The sequence below is a fragment of the Erythrolamprus reginae genome, chromosome 3 (genome assembly GCF_031021105.1).
Source record: "Erythrolamprus reginae isolate rEryReg1 chromosome 3, rEryReg1.hap1, whole genome shotgun sequence".
Lineage (NCBI taxonomy): Eukaryota > Metazoa > Chordata > Lepidosauria > Squamata > Dipsadidae > Erythrolamprus > Erythrolamprus reginae.
This window is the reverse complement of record NC_091952.1, coordinates 24,885,164-24,901,988: the sequence shown is the minus strand read 5'-3', so window position 1 is coordinate 24,901,988 and position 16,825 is coordinate 24,885,164. Positions and strand designations below refer to the sequence as shown.

Genomic DNA, 16,825 nt, shown 5'->3' with positions numbered 1-16,825 from the left:
ATAGCGCATGGTGATCCACCAAAGACTGCCAGACATCTGAAGCCAGAAGAGCATTCATAGCAGAAAAGAAGTGAGAACTCCGCAAAGACAGAGCTGCAAATGTTGTGACAATTTATTTATTTGTTTGTTTGTTTGTTTGTTAGATTTGTATGCCGCCCCTCTCCGTAGACTCTGGTCGGCTAACAACAATAAAACAGTGTATGACAAATCTAATATTTAAAATAGCTAAAAACCCTTATTAAAAATCAAATATACACACAAACATACCATGCATAAATTGTATAGGCCTGGGGGGAAGGAATATCTCAATTCCCCCATGCCTGATGACAGAGGTGGGTTTTAAGGAGCTTATGAAAGGCAAGGAGGGTGGGGGCAATTCTGATCTCTGGGGGGAGTTGGTTCCAGAGGGTCAGGGCCGCCACAGAGAAGGCTCTTCCCTGGGTCCCACCAGACGACATTGTTTAGTCGATGGGACCCGGAGAAGGCCAACTCTGTGGGACGTAACCAGTCGCTGGGATTCGTGCGGCAGAAGGCGGTCCCGGAGATATTCTGGCCAGATGCCATGAAGGGCTTTATAGGTCATAACCTATAATGGTGCCCATACAATGGTGCCCATACACATCTGCCCAACATGTGGTAGAACATTTCGTGCCCATATAGGTCTTACCAGCCACCTGCAGAGACATTGCATATAGCCCTCAACTCATTAGATGTCAAGGTCCCCTTCGAACATGATGGACGAACATCAAACTAAATAAATTCAAATGTAATTTTCCCCCCTCTAACACTGCTTTGTTTGGGGAGGGTGGTATCACGCTGGGTTTATTATACAGACCACTTAAAATCTTTTGCATGCATTTGATCTTGGGACAAGAAAGTTTTTAGAGACGTGAAGCACAGCATGAGGGAGGCATGAAGTAGAAAATGCGATTCCAGGCTGCCCGATACAAAACAATTGTATAACTAAAGCTACACCAACACTGTTACCTTGGATGCCTAAAACCATATAGAAACTGCTTTGTGTTTATGTGCTCTGTGATCAGAGTTTAGAACAGGTTCTGTTGGACAAATACTTGCAGGTATCTCTTGTGTAACCATGGGTGTGTACCTTGCTCTCACCGCTTATTTTTTTTTATAGGTTGGCTTTTGCCTGCACTGCACCATGTCGTTTAGTACCCAAGCTGTTTTCTGCAATCTGAGCTCTCCTGTTCTTTGTATTTACACTGAAAATTCTTCAGGCATTGAAAAGGGAGGTGGAGATGAGCAAAAAGAGGAGGAAATTGTCAAACTGAAAACCCCACAGTGTGAAATAGGAGCAGGAGTTACAAGGATACATAATAAAAACGCAAGCTGAAATCACATTCCTTTCCAATTTTACACCTGTTTCAAATTTCCAGTACGTGCAGTGTTACTGAATAACATACATATTTTCCTTCAGAACAATATATTTTTTCAAAGACAATTGCAGTAAGAAAGATCTAATCATACATGTCAGAATAATAGATTTGAATTCAAGAAACGTTTTTTAAAAAACAAAACAAGAATTGCTTAAGGGAAGGAGGACAGAAGACAGGGGAGCTACCAAAAAGCCCTTTTTAATCATCGTTTTATCTATCATTTTGTTTGTCTTGCCTTTTGTTTTTTTAAACATTTGCTTTTCTCTTTTATAATCATTTATATATGTGTTGTATGTATTATTTCTTATTTATTGGATTTGTATGCCGCCCCTCTCCGTGGACTCGGGGCGGCTAACAACAGTGACAAAAGCAGAATGTAAAAATCCAATACTAAAACAGCTAAAAACCCTTGTTCTAAAACCAATGATACATACAAACATACCATGCATAAATTGTAGAAGCCTAACTAAGATTATCTTAGTTCCCCCATGCCTGACGGCAGAGGTGGGTTTTGAGGAGCTTACGAAAGGCAAGGAGGGTGCATTCTTTTACTTTTTCTCTGTTTTACTTCATTTTATATAAAATAGTAACGTTCAAAAATAATCTTCAATACAGTGCATCATTATAATTTATAATTTTATTAAGGATGTTAATTACAATAGGAAAATCTAATGCAAACTGGAAGAAGAGTAGAAAAAGGTGCAAAGGTCACAACAAATTTAAACATCTTTTGTAATTCTTCAGCCCTTCTTAAATTTACAACCAATAATCTCTTTATCAAATACCCACTTTTATTTCTAGACTAATCCATAAAACAACATATTTTCTGTCCTAATGTCATAGGAAGTCCATTGCCAGAAATAATAACATACCGGTACTTTAACCTCGAGCAAAGTTTGTATTCCTTCCTTAAGGTATATTGTTTTCAACAAAGAAATATTTCAGACTTATTAAACCCCATTGCATTTATATAGAAACTGTTATGTTGTTGGAGGTGCAATGAAATCAATGCTTCCTTTAAATATAAATTTCTATAGTGTCTAATACAGTATTTATTAATCCAGTTTTGAGATTCAATATCATCCCCTTCATGTTCTTTTATAGATTATAATAAAAACTCACATTTGCAATATAAAAACTCACATTTGACTAAGGGTAAAATGTTTACTGGAAAGATAAACATGTGGGGTCAATTGTGCAGTAAACTGTAGAATTTATTTTACCTGTTAAAAACCAATAACATTTCAATATGCATTATGGTTATAATTCATTAAGACTTCCATTCATTGAAATGTTTATTGTACAAGTTTAATGCATCTATCTGTGTCTATGAATATATGCCTTATATGTTTTTCCTTCTTTTTTTAGTCTCTCCTCCTTTCTTTATAATTTTATTTTTTCTTTTTGTATTCAGTGAATGCAAAAAGATGTGTAGGAAAAAATACAGAATAACAATATTGTTCTGCTGTCCTGTCCAGCTGGTGATGGCTTTGAAGGGCTTTGAAATGAGAGTTTATTCTTATTTTATTCTCTGTGACAGATTAAATAGATAACCTCATGTATAAACTGAATAAACAAATTCTCACAGCCAACCCACACTCAGTAAAAGACCTTGGATTACTAATATCAAATGACCTAAGTGCTGAAGCCCACTGCAACAATATCACCAAAAAGGCTTCTAGAGTTGTTAACCTGATCCTACGTAGCTTCTGCTCCGGCAATCTCACACTACTCACAAGAGCCTACAAAACTTTTGTCAGACCCATTCTAGAATACAGCTCATCTGTCTGGAACCCATACCACATCTCGGACATCAATGCCCTTGAAAACGTCCAAAAATATTTCACCAGAAGAGCCCTTCATTCCTCCACTCGAAACAGAATACCCTACGAAAATAGACTAACAATCCTGGGTCTAGAAAGCTTAGAACTACGATGCCTAAAACACGATTTAAGTATTGCCCATAAGATCATATGCTGCAACGTCCTACCTGTCAATGACCACTTCAGCTTCAACCGCAACAACACAAGAGCACGCAACAGATTCAAACTTAATATTAACCGCTACAAACTTGACTGTAAAAATTATTACTTTAACAATCGAGTTGTCGAATCGTGGAACTCATTACCAGACTCAATAGTGTCGACCCCTAACCCCCAACATTTCTCCCTTAGACTATCCACAATTGACCTCTCCAGGTTCCTAAGAAGTCAGTAAGGGGAGTACATAAGTGCACTTAGTGTGCCTTTCGTCCCCTGTCCAATTGTCTTTCCTTTATCTCATATATTATATATATTTTCTTCCTTTCATATACCTTCTCTTCTATATGTATTGTGTATTGTACAAAATAAACAAACAAATAAATAAATAAATTATATGCCTACCGGTAGGGGGGAAAGAAGGAAATTATTTGCAAGTGATTAGTGAAATTGGATCGCAGGAACCATTAGATGTAGCACTGGCACCAAATCTCCCCCCTAAATTGTCTAAACAGGCTTCATTTTAGTAGTCTGGGTATCGTCTTACATCACCATTCCTTAAACCTAGAAACATCCCCAGATACGTGTGTGGGAAGGATAATGGGAAAGAGAGTTGCAATGATGATGACATAAAATATTGTTTGGCCTCAGCAGCTAAGCAGGTGTTGTAGACCTGGTTGATACTTGGATAGAAGACTATGTTGAAATAACACTAATGACAGGGCGAGTTGGTGGAAATACTGTCATTAGAAATTAGACACAACTCAGTTGCGCCTAACTAAGAACCATGACAAAGTAAAGGTTGCAACAGAAGACATTGTGCTTATTCTATATATATACATGTGAACAGGGGTGGGCTACTGCCCAGATGGGGGAGAACGCAGTGGGGAAGCGAAAATGGAGCTCCACCCCAGAGCACCCAAATTGCACTGAAAGATGTTGAAAGAAATGCATAAGCCATGCACACAGTGTGGTAGTAAAAATTTTGGTAGCCCTTCATTGCATGTAAATGTATGTATGTATGTATGTATGTATGTATGTATGTATGTATGCATGTGTAAGTATGTATGTATGTGTATATAGTATATGTTAATTCTCTGCCTTACAAGGCAGAAGCCCCAGGATCAAATCCCAGTAAGGGTATGGCTAGCTGATGAGGCCAGAACAAGGCCGAAATAGCGCTATCCTAGTCTCCCTTAATTTTAAGTATTGAGCCAAAATATGTGATACATACAGAACATAGTTTGTTGGCTATGAATAAATTAACTGCCCTGGGTTGGGCCTAGAGGCAAAAAGGAGCTGTGACGTTCCTTCAATATACCAGGGTGATCCAACAGAAAAAACATATAGCCCCTCCCTGATACAAAGCTGAAGGGATCAGATTTGGTGGCCTAGAGGTTAATTCTCTGCCTTACAAGGCAGAAGCCCCGGGATCAAATCCCAGTAAGGGTATGGCTAGCTGATGAGGCCAGAACAAGGCCGAAATAGTGCTATCCTAGTTTCCCTTAATTTTAAATATTGAGCAAAAATATGTGATATACCCGAATATGCCAAGACCTTCATCTATTCATATATGTGTGTGTGTGCGTGTGTGTGTATGTATCACATGTTTTTGCTGAATTTTTAAAATTAAGGGAGACTAGGATACATACACACACATGCACGCACTATATATGCAATGAAGGGCTACCAAATTTTTTACTACCACGCTGTGAGTGTGGCTTATGCAGGACGCCCTGCGTTTTCTTTCAACATCTTTTAGTGCAAATTGGGTGCTCTGGGGTGGAGCTCCATTTTTGCTACCCCACTGCATTCCCTGTATATATGTACGTGTAAAAGAAGCACGAGGTTACCTAGCAGGAAATGGTTTGAAAATGAAATGTTTTAAGGCAGAATTATCCTCCAGCGTTTCTCATCGTCTCTCAGCTGGAAGGAAGAAAGATGACATTACTATACCGAGGCTGAAAATAGAATCCAAGAGAACAGAATAAGAGAGTTGCAAGGGAATATGGAGGTCATCTAGTCCAACCCCCTGCGCGATACCTCGTAGCATTTCAGACATGTAGCTGTCCAGGTTCTTCTTGAAAACCTCCATTGATGAGGCGTCCACAACCTCTGAAGGCAAGCCATTCCACTGATTAATGGTTCTCACTGTTAGGAAATTTCTCCTTAATTCTAGGTTGCTTCTCTCCTTAATTAGTTCCCATCCACATATAGAAAGCAGCTACACCCCCTGCATTAAAAAAAATATTTCTAGCCAACCCATGTGAACCTGAGGCTGGTGGACAGGTTGCCCTATATTCCATATAGAGAAGCTACAAATAAATTTTATGTTTTTAAGCCCAAGATGCCATTTTAAGCAGACAACTGTGAATGACAAACAACTAAGGATTCAGTTAAAAAGGAAAAAATGGTTGAAACAATGTTCTTTTTTCTTTGACAAAAACCTTGCAATTAAATTGCATTTAAATTGTCATTACTTGTGGTGGCATTAATAACACAGCACTTAAATGTTTGTAAAATATTAAACAGTCTATACTAGATAAATCTGGTGGTAGAACAGATAATTTTCCTGGTGATAAAAATGGTGGCAAGGTTGCCATCTAGTGATGGAAAAAGTAATTGTTTGAATAATTTATATATGGTATATGTAGTTGTGGAGAGTACATATTCAAAAACCTGTTGGAGATATTAATAACACTGTAGCTCTCATTGTTTTCCTTCAGCTGTCACAAGTAAATTGCAAATGGGCATGTTTCTCTATAAGCAAATGTATGGAACAATAATTTAAAGTATGTAGATGATACAACATCATTGTCTACGAAGAGGGGCGGCATAAAAATCTAATAAATAAATAAAATAAATAAATAAACACTAGAAATGAGGAAACATGGAAAAAATGATCTGGAAAATCAATGTTGAAAGTGAAAAAGTAGGATGGAGTCTTAACATCAGAAAAATAAAGGTAATGACAACAGCTGCCAATGGACATAAAATGTTTATAATCAAATAGGAGGAAATTGAACTATTTTGAGAATTTATCTTCCTTTGATCAAAAATTGTTCATGATGGCAGTTCTACTCCTGAAGTCAAATGTAGGATAACCTTAGGCCACCCCACAATGGTTAATATGAATAATATCTGGAAAAGCAGACATGTTGATATCTCTTCCAACATTATAAGAGCTGTATTTGTAAAATTCCCTTAGCAAAGATCTTCCTACTCTTTCAGGCTTATCTACTATCTATAGAAAAGGACATTTTCAAGTCTGGTAAATCGATTCCTGTTAATCAGTGTTTCCCAACCTTGGCAACTTGAAGATATCTGGACTTCAACTCCCAGAATTCCCCAGCCAGCATTCGCTGGCTGGGGAATTCTGGGAGTTGAAGTCCAAATATCTTCAAGTTGCCAAGGTTGGGAAACACTGCTGTTAATTACAAATGCTCATCTCTGAAAAGACACGATTAACAAAGGGAAGGGAAGGAGGGAGGGAAGGAGGGATAAAAGAGGAAGGGGAGGGAGGGAGGGAGGGAGGAAAGGAAGGAAGGAAGGAAGGAAGGAAGGAAGGAAGGAAGGAAGGAAGGAAGGAAGGAAGGAAGGAAGGAAGGAAGGAAGGAAGATTTCCGATGCTCCCTGCCAGCTTCCCACTAGGAAACTCCATGAGAAGGCCAAGAGGAAGTCAAAAATGTCTTCTGCTTCCACTGTTCTGTTCTGTTTTGTTTTGCCTACTCATGAATATCCTGGTTTTCTCTTTAAGTAAAAGAAAAAAATCTCTGAAAAAAATAGCTGACTTAATTCCTCCACTGCAATCTTATCACCTCTGAGTTAGCCATGGCTTGTGTCTGAATCAGTATTACAAAATTGTCAACAGTCTGGCTGCAATATGATGCCTTTGACACTTACATAGCAGGCAACAGTTGAAGATGCCCCATCATTCTACAAAGGGCAAAAGTACTTCTGCTTGCTGTGTGTGTGTGTGTGTGTGTGTGTGTGTGTGTGTGTGTGTTTGCTTGCTTTATAAATTGGATTTGATTGCTTATAAAGCAAACATGATTGTGCACACATACACACTCACACATAACCCAGTTTAATATAGTGGTTAATACATGAGGCTAGAAATTGGGAGATTGTGTTTTAGTCCCATGCTAGGCACAAAGCTAGAAACATAGAAACATAGAAGATTGACGGCAGAAAAAGACCTCGTGGTCCATCTAGTCTGCCCTTATACTATTTCCTGTATTTTATCTTAGGATGGATATATGTTTATCCCAGGCATGTTTAAATTCAGTTACTGTGGATTTACCAACCACGTCTGCTGGAAGTTTGTTCCAAGGATCTACTACTCTTTCAGTAAAATAATATTTTCTCATGCTGCTTCTGATCTTTTCCCCAACTAACTTCAGATTGTGCCCCCTTGTTCTTGTGTTCACTTTCCTATTAAAAACACTTCCCTCCTGAGCCTTATTTAACCCTTTAACATATTTAAATGTTTCGATTGTGTCCTCTCTTTCCCTTCTGTCCTCCAGACCAGTGTTTCCCAACCTTAGCAACTTGAAGATATCTGGACTTCAACTCCCAGAATTCCCCAGCCAGCATTCACTGGCTGGGGAATTCTGGGAGTTGAAGTCCAAATATCTTCAAGTTGCCAAGGTTGGGAAACACTGCTCCAGACTATACAGATTGAGTTCATTAAACTAAAGTTGTGACTTTGGACCAGTCACTTTCTCTTAGCCCTAGGAAGGAGACAAGGACAGAATACTTCTGAAGAAGTTTGCCAAGAAACCTGCAAGGACTTCTCTGGTAACACTCTGGTACTCTGGTAACACAAGGCACTCTGATAACAAGATTGAATAAAAATATATGTGTATGCAGACACAGATATGCAGCAAGGAGAGTCAGGACAAAACTACATTCGATTTGATGTTTTACTGTCTGTTCTGCACTTGGTTGGAACTGCATAATAAAAGTACTGCTATTATGTTTTTTTAATTAAATATTTTTATTGATTTTATAGAATATAAACACACACACAACATACAACAAGTGCTCTGTGAAAAGTACTGCTATTATGAATATATAGAAGATGCCTTGGATTCAATTGCAATCTTTCCAATGCTTTTCTCTAAAACTTCTCACAAGAGAGCTAATTTCAATAAACTTAATAGAGAGCTTAGGAAGGATTCCATGGACGAGAACCCTCAAGGAGGAAACAGCTCAAGAAGCTTGGGAAATTTTGAAAAGTGAGATTATAAAAGCCTAGTACAGCACAATACCAATGAAGAAGAAAGATAATAGGTCTCAAAAGAAACCAGCATGGCTGCATAAAGAACTCTCTGACAAAATGAAAGACAAAAGGGACAAGTATAAAAAAGTGGAAAGAAAGGGACTGGCAGGAACAGCCAACACTCCAGAAGATAGGCTCAAAATACAGAAGGATCTTGACAAACTTGAACATTGGGTGTTATCTAACAAAATGAAATTCAATGGTGAAAAAAATTAAGGTTCTACATTTAGCCCTGAGTCTTCAGAGAGGGGCGGCATACAAATCTAATAAATAATAATAATAATAATAATAATTATTATTATTATTATTATTATTATTATTATTATTATTTAGGCAAGAAAATCAAAATGCACAGGTACAGTATATGTGGGGATTATGTAAAACTATTCAACACCCTCCGAAAACACTGCTATCCTCCCAAAAGGCCTTGACTTTGTGTCAGAATGGTCAAACATCTGGCAACTCCAAATCTCAACCAACAAATGCTCTGTCCTACATATTGGCAAAAAGAATCAGAACACCAAATACAAGCTGAATAAACAAGATTTTTGTTAATTTTATAATTTTAAACTTTAATAATAACAAATAATTTTTGAGAACTCATTATCGAGAACTGCTTATCAAAGTTTGCATTGTTGATCATTTGTTAGAATTCGACCCCCATTGTTTGGACTTAATAAACAATGGCATTTTTTGGCATTGGCAACGACAAAAAAAATTGTAACTGTCTCTCAGCTGATACACATCATACTGCGTGCTAATGTTAGTTAAACAAGTGATATCAACAAATCAGCTATTCAGATAATTTAGGTAAGTAGTTTATTTATTTATTTCATAAACACATGATTTTTAAATCAAGAATACCTCACTCACGCCCCGGTCAATGGTGTCCCGCTTTACCAATGTTGAAATCTGGTCACCTTACTAAAGTTGTATAAGTGCGTAAGTGCACTACAGCGCCTTCCGTCCGGTGTCCTAATGTTTCTCTTTTACTAGTATCCTGTAAATAAATATTATATCTTTGTATACCACTAATACACACTTGACAAAACAAATAAATAAATAAAAATAAGTATTTCCTGCAGTCGACTTTAGAGCGGTTTACTTTAAGTTTGTATCTGTTGTGTGCTCGTGTGTTGTTGTGGTTGAGGCTGAAGTAGTCGTTGACAGGAAGGACGTTGTAGCAGATGATTTTATGGGCTATGCTTATGTCGTGTTTAAGGAGACACGAGACAGGATTGTGTCGACTTTTCTGTCTTCAAAAGAGTAGCCTTTTAAAAAGCAGATCTTGACTTTGTCTCAAATTGGTCTAACACCTGGCAACTTCAAATATCAACCAACAAATGCTCTACCCTCCACATCGGCAAAAAGAATCCAAACCTCATATATAAACTAAATAAACAAATTCTCACAGCCAACCCACACTCAGTAAAAGACCATGGAGTACTAATATCAAATGACCTAAGTGCTAAAGCCCACTGCAACAATATCGCAAAAAAGGCTTCTAGAGTTGTTAACCTGATCCTACGTAGCTTCTGCTCCGGCAATCTCACACTATTCACAAGAGCCTACAAAACTTTTGCCAGACCCATCCTTGAATACAGCTCATCTGTCTGGAACCCATACCACATCTCGGACATCAACACCCTTGAAAATGTCCAAAGATATTTCACCAGAAGAGCCCTTCACTCCTCCACTCGAAACAGAATACCCTAGGAAAATAGACTAACAATCCTGGATCTAGAAAGCTTAGAACTACGGCACCTAAAACACGATTTAAGTACTGTATTGCCCACAAGATCATATGCTGCAACGTCCTACCGGTCAATGACTACTTCAGCTTCAACCGCAACAACACAAGAGCACGCAACAGATTCAAACTTAATATTAACCGCTCCAAACTTGACTGTAAAAAATATGACTTTAGATTTAGATTAGATTAGATTTATTGGATTTATATGCCGCCCCTCTCCGCAAACTCGGGGCGACTCACAACAATAACAAAAAACAGCACAGTACATAATACCAAATCCAATGCCCACCAATCTAATTACAATTTAAAACTAGTAATCTCATAAAAACGGTATATATAAAAAACAGGCACACAGTCAATCAATCAACAAAACAACATGGGCAAGGGGGAGGTGTTTTAGTTCCCCCATGCCTGACGGCAGAGGTGGGTCTTAAGGAGTTTATGAAAGGCAGGGAGGGTGGGGGCAATCCTAATCTCAGGGGGGAGCTGGTTCCAGAGGGTCGGGGCCCCCACAGAGAAGGCTCTTCCTCTGGGTCCCGCCAGACGATATTGTTTAGTCGACGGGACCCGGAGAAGGCCAACTCTGTGGGACCTAACCGGTCGCTGGGATTCGTGCAGCAGGAGGCGGTCCCGAAGATATTCTGGTCCGGTGCCATGAAGGGCTTTATAGGTCATAACCAACACTTTGAATTGTGACCGGAAACTGATCGGCAACCAATGCAGACTGCGGAGTGTTGGAGTGATATGGGCATACTTGAAGAAGCCCATAATTGCTCTTGCAGCTGCATTCTGCACGATCTGAAGTTTCCGAACACTTTTCAGAGGTAGCCCCATGTAGAGAGCGTTACAGTAGTCGAGCCTCGAGGTGATGAGGGCATGAGTGACTGTGAGCAATGACTCCCGGTCCATATAGGGCCGCAACTGGCGCACCAGGCGAACCTGGGCAAACGCCCCCCTCGCCACAGCTGAAAGGTGTTTTTCTAATGTGAGCTGTGGATCGAGGAGGACGCCCAAGTTGCGGACCCTCTCTGAGGGGGTCAATAACACCCCCCCCCCAGGATAATGGACGGACAGATAGAATTGTCCTTGGGAGGCAAAACCCACAGCCACTCCGTCTTGTCTGGGTTGAGTTTGAGTTTGTTGACACCCATCCAGGCCCCAACAGCCTCCAGGCACCGGCACATCACTTCCACTGCTTTAACAATCGAGTTGTCGAAGCATGGAACTCATTATCTGACTCAATAGTGTCAACCCCTAACCCCCAACATTTCTCCCTTAGATTCTCCACGATTGACCTCTCCAGGTTCCTAAGAGGTCAGTAAGGGGCGTACATAAGTGCACTAGTGTGCCTTTTGTCCCCTGTCCAATTGTCTTTCCTTTATCTCATATCTCATATATATTTTCTTCCTTTCAAATATCTTCTCCTCTATTTTTACATATTATCTTTATATATACTGTATTACTTCATGTCTATTCTCTTCCATATGTATTGTGTATTGGACAAATAAATAAATAAATAAATATTTAATTAATTAATTAATTAATTAATTAATAAACAGACCGGCTGCTGAATCGCCCTGAACGGATTTGTTCTCCTGTGTTATTTGCCACGCCAGTTTTCTGCCACTTCTCCTCCTGAGGTAACCCGCCATGTGACACCCGCCACCTAAAAGACCCACAGAGCTTCCGAAAGCGTAATTTCGGCCCCTTCCCGCTAGGAGGCGCCCTGACTCCGTCCGCGGAAAGCCAGGCTCCCTCCCGGAGGAGCCGCTTCAAAGGCCCGGCGGCGCGCTAGCAAAGGCTTCTGTGGCGGCTGCAGCGGGGAGCGGCGCCGATTGGCTGCCGGCTGCGCCTCGGCCTCCCCGGCCCCGAGACGAGGCGCGCGGCTGACATGAGCCAGACGGCCGCCGAAGGGGGAGCCGGAGCAGCCTCCGGAGGCCGCCCCTTGTCGCCCGCCTCCTCCTCCTTCCCCGCAATCGACGGCCGGGAGGCAGAGCCGATCGCGGGCGCCGCCGAGGACGGAGAGCCGCCCTGGACTGAGAGGGAGGCCGGCGGGGCCCGGCCGCTGGCTTACGGTCTGCCCCCTAAGACCGGGAAAGAGGTACTGGGTGGGGTGGGGGATGCTTGGGGAGGGCAGCTGGGTTCCCACGACCCACCGAATCCCAGGTTAGCCTGCCGCGTGTTGTCCCAACGTACCATCCCTCCCCGTTTTATTCCGTGGATTGTGCAAATCCACGACACCGATTTTCCTTGAATAACACGGGTTAACGGGTCGCGGGGACGCAGCTCAGAGCCAGGAACTGGATGTGGAATAAAGAGGCGAACTTGCAGAGTGGCAGGCAGGGCGGCTAAGTAGTGTTTCCCAAGCTTGGCAACTTGAAGATATTTGGACTTCAACTCCCAGAATTCCCCAGCCAGCGAATGCTGGCTGGGGAATTCTGGGAGTTGAAGTCCAGATATCTTCAAGTTGCCAAGTTTGGGAAACACTGGGCTAAAGGATGTGAAACGCGTCTTTTTTGCATCCGTGCCACTCTTGTGGGCTTGCCTCGTGGTGGGCTTTCCTTCTGCTTTTTCTTTTCTTTTAATTTGTTTTTGTTTATTTACTTAATTCGACTTCTATGCCGTCCAATCCCGAAGGACTCACGGCGGCTTACAATAACAATATAAATACAAAAGGATAAAAAGAAGTCAAATTTAAAATATAAAAAATTAAAACATTTTGTTTTAAGGGATCACTTTACCTCTAGAAGCTATTCCACAGTGCGCGGTTACGGCATCCTTGTTTTATTTATTATTTATTTGTTTGTTTGTTTATTTATTTTGTCCAATACACAATAATACACAATGAAGGTTATAGAGCAGTAGTTCTCAACCTTTCCAATGCTGTGTGACCCCTTAATGCAGTTCCCCATGTTGTGGTGACCCCCAACCATAAGTCTAGCACCAATTCTTTCAACAGAGCTTTAAGCTGATTGGCAGGAAGATCAGAGGGATACCCCCACTGTAAACGCCTGATTGGTCATATTGTAAAAATATGTTCTAACACGCCAGAATAGAAACTTTAGTTCCTAACACCATGGGAAATTTGCCTTTTCCCATGGTCTTAGGTGATCTCTATGAAATGGTTGCTTGACTCCCAAAGGGGTCCCGACCCCCAGGTTGAGAACCACTGTTATAGAGGATATAGGAGAGAAGATATAGGAGAGACTATAGGACAGGGGATGGAAGGCACTCTATTGTGCTAATGTACGCCCTTTACTGACCTCTTAGGAATCTGGAGAGGTCAACCGTAGACAGTCTAAGGGTAAAATGTTGGGGGTTAGGGGATGATACTACAGAGTCCGGTAATGAGTTCCATGCTTCGACAACCTGATTACTGAAGTCGTACTTTTTACAATCAAGTTTCAGCGGTTAATATTAAGCTTGAATCTGTTGTGTGCTCTTGTGTTGTTGTGATTGAAGCTGAAGTAGTCTTTGACAGGTAGGACATTGCAGCATATGATCTTGTGGGCAATACTTAGATCATGTTTAAGGCGTCGTAGTTCTAAGCTTTCAAGACTGATATAACTGATATAACTGATCCAATATTTTTTTTAAAAAGTGATTAACTGTGGGGTGAGAACATGACCTGTTGATCTTCCTCCATCACTAGTGTTTTGATCCACCTGTATCCTTGGGGGATCTTTGAGCTGGAATTGCTTCCCTTAAGCTGTTTCTGGTCTTGAGGTCAGTCATCCTGTGGATTCATACTAAGTAACACAAGTTTCTCTTCTGTTTCTGCTACAATTCAATATCTAAATATTGAAAGATGTTAGATAACCATCTGTCTGAAGTAGTTTAGGGTTTTCTGCCTAAGCAGGGGGTTGGACTAGAACATTGATTTTCAACCTTTTTTGAGCCGCGGCACATTTTTTACATTTACAAAATCCTGGGGCACACCACCAACCAAAATGACACAAAATGACACTCTAACACAGTACATATTATACATATAGTTAATAATACAGTTTCTAAATGTTTCACATTTCACTTGTCAAATGGAGAAGTTTGCTTTCTAGGTAAGGATTCTGATAAATACTAGAGTTCTCCCTGAGGTTGTGGGTTCAGATCCCATGGTCAGCTGGGTGCCAAGGACCTTGGTTCCGTCTGTTTTGATGGTGTATATAGGAATTTGAGCTCTTTAAGAAGATGGCCCTTCAGGATTCCATATATAATATAGATAATATTGTGATGCATTGTGATGCATTGTATATCACCCTCTGTGGGGGCCTCTTATAAAAAGAAAAAGGTAAAATATCTATATACACCATCAGGATAGACATAATCATCTGAGGCTAAGGCTTCATCTAGTGGTGGCAACATTTACCTCCAGTCCTAACCAAGATTAGAAATCGGGACCATGGGGAGGAGTAGCAGCTTCAACTTCTTGCCGTGGCCACACAATGACAAGCCCGAGCGGGGACCTTCCTGGGTGTAGATGAGAGGCGGCCTGCTATTGGTTCATCGCTAGTGGTTGGGATGAATCCTAAAAGGTGATTGGTCAGTAAGCGTTCCCTGTGCCTCCACTCTCCCTGTCGCTGATAGCTGGAGGGATTGTGAGGGGAATGTTTATGTTCGGATGTAGACGGCTGGCAGTGGGCCGGATAAATGGCCTCCGCAGGCCGTATCAGGCACGCGGCCCGTAGTTTTGGGACCCATGTTTAATTTCCCCACGGCACACTGGTTGAAAAACACTGGACTAGAAGACCTCCAAAGTCCCTTCCACGTTGTTGTTATATAAAATGGAGAAAGTCACCAAAGGTCCCATCAACATTGTGAGGCCAAATTGGAAAATGTAATTTTTAAGATGGAATTGGCTTATTCCCTGGACGTTAGAAGCTTAGGTTATGTCTATATTCCACTTAATGTTCAAATTCAGTTTAAAAATATTGATATTAGTATCTAAAAAGTTAAATTATTGAACGTCTTTTGCTTCTGTGGATTCACTTATCTGTTAGCAGCAACAGGAACAAGTAATAGACCATTTTTCCATGTTGCACCTTTCTTATAATGGTCACATTCTACCCAGTTTTATGCCAAGGCATTTAAAACTTTTTCTTTTAAACTATTTTTAAAGGCTATTTAGTTTGTTATGCTAAATTTATTTTTAATTAGCTGACTCTCTGAACATCTGAGCTGTGAATATTGTACTATTAACATCCAAAAGTATTTTCAGTTGACTGAATTTCTGGATAATGCAAATTGCAAAAAATTGCATTGTTAGCATGTAGTTTTATACATTTATTAAAAATTGGAAGAGTGCCATATAAGGGAATAGTGGATTAAAAAACTTAATATCCAAAATAATTTATTTATTTATTTGTTTGTTTTGTCAAGTATGTATTGGTGATATACAAAGATATAATATTTATATACATGATACTAGTAAAAGAGAAACATTAGGACAGGGGATGGAATGCACTCTGGTGCACGTGCACGCCCCTTACCTACCTCTTAGGAATCAGGTAAGGTCAACAGTGAATATTCCAAGGGTAAAGTTTTGGGGATTGGGAGATGATACTAGAGTCTGGTAGTGAGTTCCATGCATCAACTACTCAGTTACTAAAGTCATATTTCCTGCAGTCAAGTTTAGAGCGATTTACTTTAAGTTTGTATCTGTTGTGTGCTTGTGTGTTGTTGTGGTTGAAGCTGAGGTAGTCGATGACAGGAAGGACAGGCCCATAATTAACAGACCCATACGGTACTGGAACTATGTTTCTTACCTCAAACACACAAACAGGAATGTCTTCAATCATATCAGTCTCATTAAGGATTTTCGGTGCACATAATTTTATTGCAGTATACTGGAAGTGATTTCTTTTGAACAACGCACAACTTTTTGTGATGGTGTCTTAGTATCAGTGTTGACTGAAAAACCCCATGCAATTTTTTTGACAATGATTTTGGAAATGGACTTGACATTTCCTTTCTTTAAAGGGCTGAGATAGAAAGTTATAGATATAGATATATTTGGATAGGGAGTCATTGCTCACAGTCGCTCATGCCCTTATCACCTCGAGGTTCGATTACTGCAATGCTCTCTACATGGGGCTACCTTTGAAAAGTGTTTGGAAACTTCAGATTGTGCAGAATGCGGCCGCGAGAGCTATCGTCAGGCTTCCTAGATTCGCCCACGTTTTTACAACACTCTGTGGCTTGCACTGGCTGCCGATCAGTTTCCGGTCACAATTCAAAGTGTTGGTAATGACCTTTAATGGCATTGGACCAGAATACCTCCGGAACTGCCTTCTACCGCACGAATCCCAGCGGCCGATAAGGTCCCACAGAGTTGGCCTTCTCCGGGTCCCGTTGACCAAACAATGTCGTTTGGCGGGCCCCAGGGGAAGAGCCTTCTCTGTGGCGGCCCCGGCCC

The 16,825-nt window shown here is 40.6% G+C and overlaps 1 protein-coding gene across 2 annotated transcripts in view; it reads left to right on the top strand.

Annotated features, from left to right (window-relative positions):
- The first annotated feature begins 12,189 nt into the window (after positions 1–12,189).
- Positions 12,190–16,825, top strand: part of BCAS4 (breast carcinoma amplified sequence 4) — a 71,207-nt gene continuing 66,571 nt past the window's right edge. The window contains exon 1 of one of the 2 annotated variants that reach the window (XM_070744621.1): positions 12,190–12,514. In XM_070744621.1, coding sequence (XP_070600722.1) covers positions 12,305–12,514 — 210 coding nt within the window. In that variant the 5' untranslated portion in view covers positions 12,190–12,304. The remainder of the gene's footprint in view (positions 12,515–16,825) is intronic. The other variant, XM_070744622.1, reaches the window with a different exon arrangement.